Source organism: Telopea speciosissima, chromosome 8 (assembly GCF_018873765.1).
Source record: "Telopea speciosissima isolate NSW1024214 ecotype Mountain lineage chromosome 8, Tspe_v1, whole genome shotgun sequence".
Classification (NCBI taxonomy): domain Eukaryota; kingdom Viridiplantae; phylum Streptophyta; class Magnoliopsida; order Proteales; family Proteaceae; genus Telopea; species Telopea speciosissima.
Genome location: NC_057923.1, coordinates 4,065,113 through 4,073,034, shown reverse-complemented (window position 1 = coordinate 4,073,034; position 7,922 = coordinate 4,065,113). Strand labels below are relative to the sequence as shown.

General features: G+C 38.3%; 1 protein-coding gene across 1 annotated transcript; it reads right to left on the bottom strand.

Moving 5' to 3' along the window:
- Positions 1–382: 382 nt before the first annotated feature.
- LOC122670583 (zinc finger protein 511) lies at positions 383–7,922 on the bottom strand. The gene is made up of 4 exons (XM_043867522.1): positions 7,706–7,922; positions 5,000–5,064; positions 3,146–3,344; positions 383–827 (listed from the first exon to the last, which is right to left on the bottom strand). Exons 1-4 carry the CDS (start codon positions 7,877–7,879, stop codon positions 414–416), a joined length of 852 nt encoding a protein of 283 aa, XP_043723457.1. The 5' UTR covers positions 7,880–7,922; the 3' UTR covers positions 383–413.

Below are 7,922 nucleotides of genomic sequence, written 5' to 3'. Positions count from 1 at the left end.
GATACGGATAGGCTATAGCTATCCGAAAATCTATATATACATGTAACCGGATAAAATATCCGATCCATTTACATCCCTAGAGGTGAGTGAAAGAAGGCATGAGAAAGCATCCCCACATTGACGGCATGGGGACGCAAGGATGTGGTTATGCTCAATGGCAAAAAGGGAAAGGGTTTGCCACGATGCTAGAGTGCAATTCCGCGCCAATGAGGGGTTGAAAACCAGGGGTTTTGATGAAAAGAGTGTATGGGATGGGATACGAGGGGGTGCACAATCTTTTTCCCCCTAAAAAAAACCAATTTTTTGAGCCTAAATATGTCAAAAAAATTCTTAGAGTCCTATCTTGTAACCACGTTAGCAACTTAGCATACATTACAATTTCATACTTAGTGAATAGTGAATCCGCGAGCAGGTTATACTTTTTTGGTTCCCGCAGAGGAAGCCTCCTGTTTTCTTTCACGCTGAACTGATCGAGGGAGGAATGCGAAACCACGAGTATGGCGACGCCCAAAGCTAATAGAGGAAGGAGAAGAAGAATCTGAGGACGAGGTGGTACTTAATTTTGAGACTGCCAAAACAAGACCATCCATCGTTTCTTCCACTTCCATTTTGTCATCATCATCTCTCTTCTGACCATTATTATCATCAGCTACTACCCTTGCTTGCTTACGCTGAAATTTCTGACGCTGTTTCTTGGATGGGTGGTGGTAAGCCTTCTTCTTGAAGAACTCAAATGAAGCTGGGAATTTATGCTTGTCCACTAGGTGCTGTTGCCTACTTTTGTAGCTCTTTAGCTTCACTCCACACCCTTCCACCAAGCATTCGTACTGTTCAAACACATACATACAAGTCAGTCCAGAAAATTATGGCAACAATGATGTTGAAAGCAAATACATATAGCAGGATTAACCAGAGTTTTATGTATCGGTATTGGTGCCTTACATATCAATCATTGTCAATACCGATATGGATTGACTGGTTCCGGCATGGGCCAGTATCGGGCACAAATACAAAAACAAACCACTTTTTATCCAATTCTTGATAAGGTTCACTCTCCATGATTTCAGCTATACATTTTAGTTAACACGATCCAGTGAACTGAAATGGGTACATGATAATGGACATTATCTAAATTGTAGAATCTGATAATATTTCAAACTTTAGTTTCCACTCTTCCTTTCTATAGGGTTGAGCTAAACTGCCATTGGGTTAAGTTCATACTGAAATGGGGCCAAAGTTACAGTATTCTGTCTGAACTACAAAATAATGCTGGAGGCATAACCCAGGTGGGTTGGGCCAGGTTGAGAACCATCCAAAGTGCATCCTAAGAGTTAGCTTGATAGAACTGGGGTTACTAAACTAAAAGTAACACCCAACCCAACAACAGGACTGATGAGTAATTGTATTACAGCAAGTAAAACTCTTCTTTAACAGCAGCAACAAGGTAGGTATTATGTCTAATAATAAGGTCAACAGTATAGGGAATCGACACTAAGGTTAAGCCACAAAGAAGGTTTCAGTCCAAGGACAGATCTCACACTTAAACAGTTAGCTCACTGAAATGGCAACTTGCTCTGCCAAATTAGAAACTATGAAGAAAACCTTGATCCCTTGGTCAATATCCTGGTAAAACTGATATCAACAGAAGATAATCATCATAATATGAATCCTTTAGAATCCCAGTTACAACCAAGATATAAAACAGTAGATACAAACCAGTTCCCAAAATATAAGGGAGAGAGCCAGCACTAACAGCCTTTAAGCCACCACCTCTGATGGAACTCAAATCTCTGTCGAGGGTAGGTGATAAGAATACCTTGAGTACTTTAAAAACCCAGCCACAGTTGATCAGTTGATGGCTAGATTGCAAGTAATGGCTATGAATCAAAATTAGAAACTCAAACTCAGATTTAGCAACTTACTTATACAGAGGTTTCTAGCCATTAGATGGACTTGAAACTATTATCGAATGAAGGCAGGGATATGGTTAACATTATACTAGAAAGATGTCTTCAGTTGATGAATGGATGGAGAGTTCTATCAACTTGAAGCTTTTTACCAGAAACCTCCAGAACAAAGGATGTCTCAGGTATAGATCAAACTCCAAACACCTGATCTGTTAGGGAATTCTATGGATCAGACTTGGATCATCAATAACACTTCCAATAGCCTCCAAACAGTAGCACAATTGCAGGTTATGAAAATAGAAACTGAGAACCAACGGAAAAGAAGAAAAGAAAGAAAAGGGATATGTTAGTCTCCCACCAACTAGGAGATGGCCTCTCACCAATCTCCACCTTGGAATCTCACCAAGGTTTGCTGTCTCTCACACTCCCACATGCACATAGTACTCAAATTTTGCTGTTAAATCGTGGGAGGCTAGGAACTGCCTCTTTTATAAATTGTCTTGTTACAAAAATAGAAACTCCCCTCGGCTAATGGAGAGAATTCCAAAATAGCAACTAAATAAAACTTAGTAAGAAAATAGAAACCTAATATTCTAAATGACTAAGAAACAAAAAATAAAAATATAAACCAACTGCTTAATCCCATATAGGACCTAAATCCCTAATATTTGGGCTTATAGAATTGCCCCATTACAAAAGCAAACCCAAAAATATAAAGCCCATGGCCCATACAACGCATTGGATACTCAAAATTAAACATATTAGTCCATTCTTGGTCCAGTTTGATGGCCTGGCTTGCTGCTTCCCTTTTTGTTCTTTTGAACTACATCATAGCTGGTCAATGGACAATGTAACCCAAAATCAAGCCCTAGTGCCCATAAGAAATGCAACCCAAGTCTGTTTAATCACAACTGAAATCAAGATGGGTCAAGGGCCGACCTCAGCCTAACATTGAATGCAAATCATTGTAAAATTTAGATGCCTATTTTCTCTCAAATTTTATTGAACCAGCATGTAAGCTGCCAAGTTGAAACAAGCATGGCTAGATCAGAACTTACATCCTTAGTTTCTCACACAAATCATAGCAATGAATTGTAGAAATTAGAAATGCAAATGAAAGCATCATTTCATGAAAGCAATCTTTATACTGCACTTAAGCATAAACTAGATATTTGAATAAAAGTAACACGCCATAAAAGCAATCATTATACTGCAGATAAAGGCAAAAGGGAAAATACCGAGGGAATGCCACGTGCAACCTTCGCCTGGAAAAACGAATCATGCGCTTCTGATACATGTATACTGAGCAGTCGTGATGTTGGATAAACTCTAGAGCAAACTGAACATGATGCAGTATGCCGAGCATTGTAGTGATCTTCAAAATCTTCCAAAGGATTCAATCGTGCACCACAACCAACAATCGGGCAAAATACACTCCTGATAGGATATAAATTTCAGCTTAGGCCAGCATAAATTCGGAACAATAGAATGACTTCCTAAAGACCAAAAGCCAGGTCAGATGCAGTATACTGAACATCCCCTGGGGGACCATGATAGTCCAAAAGCTGAAATGTCACTTGACTGTTCATTTTTTTTGTAAGTCCACATAGTTCTCCCATTAGGAATAAAGAAATAATAAGCTTTTTAAGGCCGTCATATTATCAATAATGAACCAGAATAGCATAAAAAGTTAAGGAATCGGTGTAAATGCAACAAACTGCCAACTCTTAGCTCATCAACCAAAATAACCAGAGGCTCTGTCTGGTTAGATCTAAAATGATGAAAAGTTATGTAAGAAGAAAGTACTAACATCATAACAGAAATTAACTATGTTTCAGATGGTAGTTCAAAAGTGAAGTTAAGTGTCTGCACTGGCATATTCTTCAACCAAAATCTAAGTGATGTGGTTGAAAAAGTGGAGAAATTTATAATCACCATATTCAGTAAGTTTTGATTTAGTACTAAGTTACTGTTGGGAATGTTTAAAAAATTTCCACATTAGTTTTGTTTAACTTTTACATTTCCTTGCAACATTTTACATCCAACCAGATGGAACCAAAGATCCGGGTTATAAGTATTGGTAAGTATCGTATCATATCGGCTGATATCGATATGATATTTAGTTTTCAAAAAAGTTTGTATTGACCGATCAATCCGATACAGGTAAGATACACCTCCATTAAACCAGCAAAATTGAAACTATGAGTGAGATATGAAATTGAGAGCATCCGAAGACCTTGGAAACTTGTTTTTCTCTTCGGTATGAGTTGGACGAAACCATCTAACATTAAAAAAATGACTCTAATTTTCACCATTTCAACAAGCACAGATCGAAATAGATTTGAGCAAAAAGGGGTAAAGGTGAAGATTTTTTTTTCTCCCTCTTTTGGGTGATCAAATCTCTCTTTTTTTCCTTTTTTTTCTTTTTGTTTTTGGGATTGGGGGGGGGGTACGCATCACTAGATATGTAAAAATGACTCAAATCCTTGCATCAAACTGACATATATTTACATGTTGCATAATATGGTGTTTATGCTTCAAAACAATATTTTATAAGTACCATAAGCACATCCATGCATTTCTTAACCATTTCCATGTGTATCTTTAGCGTATCTTGTATCTCTCCGATATGATACTATATGTCTCGTAAAATCACCCTCCGATACAATACCCAATACCGATACTTAAAACCTTGCCAAAGATTATTGAAGAGATCAGCTTGAAGAGCATATAAAGTGAGAAGGTAACATGTAAGGAATTCGATAAGGAAACAAGTATAGAGTAAACCAGCTTTTCATACTTGGGTCAAAGCATAGGCTGTAAATAGCATAGGTCATACTCATCTTGAAAGTTCAGAACCATAACCACAGGAAAAGAACTCTATTTTCTCAAGGAAAATACAATTTGAAAGAAAAAATAAAAGAAAAAATAAAAATTTTATTGCTTAAACACAAATAGACACCACGGGAAATACTTTTCATCTTTCTAGTCTCATCTACTGTAAAGTTTAATATGTTATGACAGCCCATAACAGCATTTAAACAGAGTGGATAAGAATGGCAGAAATAATAAAATTTAGGACAACTACATACCAGTTCTTTCCATCTTCCATATCTTCAAGATGATACCTTTCATCTTCAGTCAAATCTAAGGCAACCTGAATAATGAGAAATTAGGGGTGGGGATTTTCAGTAACAAACAGCACCTATTTGGATGAACAAATACATGTAATTCCTAAACAAATAAACAAAATAAAACAAAAGAACACTAACAGAATGTTCCCAGCATCTATGTAAAGTTTAACCATATTGAGTAGAATGGTATTCTCCCGTTCAAATTCTGGTGACAATTGAGTAGAAATGATAGCATCCATTTGCTATCCTACCCTAAATATCAATGCGCAAAACAAGATATTGGAAAGTAAATGCACAGTGAACTTCAGAATATACAAGTCAGGAGATAGGAATCTATTTCCTGCATATTTATTTTGTCCATGGTAGCAGATGAGGAGCCAAATTTTAAGAGGTTCCCACTGTCAAGATGACAGAACGAGAGAGTACAGGACTTAACTCATGAAATTGACGATCTTGTCAGCTAACTGCTATTGTTGCTATAGGGTTTTTGGAAGCTCTGAAAGATTGGGAAAGATTTAGACAAGTTACTGCATTTAAGAGAAACGTGACTCTAGCAATGGAAGACCAGGCAAGATGGAAAGGATGAATTAGAATCCGATAAAAATTGATTAAATACAAAGGATGACAGAATCTTATGAGCTAGGTTAAAGGAAATAGCACAACTGGCAGCTATGCAGCAAGGATGGTCAGCAGACATGGAAATTGAAATTTAATTGGATGAACATCAGCAGATTAGAGTTTGAAATGTAAGCAAGTAACAACCATGACCAAAAGACTTTCATCCTCCCATTGAAGCTGTATACATCTTCTGTGTTTCAGTTTCAGAGCTCACTATTGAAATTAATGGTATCCGTGTTATAAAATGTATTTTAAATTGAATTTTCAAAATACCCTTAGCCTTTCTGAAAATTTGGTTTAGTGTTTCCCTCCCACAAGATTTGTTTTCTTTGATCTTTGGAAGGTGCCTTTTTTTTTTGTAAAGCACTTTTTGTGGGAAGTTTAGTCCCACATTGGAAATGGAAGAGGGTGATGGGAGGCTTATATATAGAAATGGGAACTACAAGGGTAGGTTTCCTTGAAGATAGGTATCTCTCCTCCCACATGTCTAGGGTTGGTCCGAGGTGCTTTTCACACGTGTGCACACATGGAATTGGGCTGGGGCAGGGCGAGGTGAGGCATTAGAGCATGTGAAATCTTTTTTGCTACGGACTAGAATTTATACTCTAATCTTTCTTCTTGGCCTGCATCGGCTAGGTCTTTCCTGGCACCAGATTCAGCCTTTTTGACGTCGGTCTTGGTACATCAGGGTTTGTTAGAACCTCAACCAACGCCCTCCAGTCTATGTCCAACATGTTGTCAGATTCGGCTGACATCGGTGGTTGAATGGCCGACACCAGCTAACTTGAAACTGACGCCGGTGACACTCCAAAAGGTTCCGGTAATGGCGAATTTGGAGAGACACCACTGTTGTGCTTCCAATGAGCTTTCTCCTCTATAAATAGAGGACGTTTTGCACTTCATGAGATCATTCTAACTACTTCCACCTCCATCTAAACTCTCTTCATCTCTCCTTCTCTGTTTTGGTTATTACACACTGTTTTGAGTGTTCTTCATTCCTCTATTCACTTTGTCGATTGAGCATGGCCTAAAAGTGCCCTGACGTGGCCCAGTAAGTGGGTGCAACAATTACTGGAGGGCCTAAGGGGCTGTTTCATCTTGGGTATTGATTCACAATTACCTTCTTGCACCATAAAGGATGAATACAATCTTAAGGATTGTGACCACTGGCACGACTCAGCCCCACCATCACTTGGAGATTCAATTTGGAGCAAGTTGCAGTGATAAAGTTGGTGTTCAAATTCAAGTGTTTTACAAGTGGACTACTACCATCATCAGAGAGTTCTTTACTATTGAAGCTTTCATATCGTTATACTAGTCTCTCAAATCATATATTTATTTGTTCTACTTTATTACACTCTGATATCAATATTCATTGTCATTTAGTATCTTACAGATGGTTGGCAACCAACTGGCCTCTAACTTTTGTTATATCATAACCTCCATTTTTGTGTCATGCATGATCTTTATTTTCCAAAATCTATTCCCAGTATTTCCAGATAAAGTTACTGGGAGACCTGAATTACGAGGCTCAGGGCAAAGAGGCTAAACCATATATACTTGAGGCCTTCAGAAAAAGGTTTTCTCGGGACACTTATACTTCTGCACTCCTTCTGAAATCATAATTCAAACCCTTGCCAAAATTAAGCAAGAACGAGGCCCTCGAACAATTAAAAATATAACTTTCCGGACGGGAGCTCCAGGAATCAGAACAGCAAAAGCTATACCTAGTTATCTCTTAAATGGAAAGGAAAACCAAAATTACAGCGGGGGGAAAAATAAATTGAAAATTGAAACAGAAGGTCCGGAAATGCATATTGTAGGTTCGCATTTGAAAGGTCGAACTGCTCAAATGAGAATGTGGTAAAACTACGAAAGTTTTTATAGGAATAGGATCGAAAAGATAACTGGAAAGAGGGCGGTAAGAGGAACAAAATAAACAACCAAACAAACAGAAATCCACAAAGAAAAGAAGGCAAAGGGAAGGGAGAGAAGAATGGCAGGGAAAACAAAATTTTGGGGGATAAGGGAAAGAGAGAAGCAAACCTGTTTGGCAAGAAGCTCTCTTTCTATGCTGCCGGACGCGAAGAATGAAGCGTCTGAACAGAACCTCCGACAAGCGGGTGTCCAGTAGGGGAAAGGGAAACCTGATTCTGATACTGAGTCATGACCCGCTTCTGCAACCACCACCGCCATTTGCTCCTGTGAATTGGAGTCCATGAAATCGATAGCTGCTGGCTATGGCGGGTTTTTGTTGCTTTGT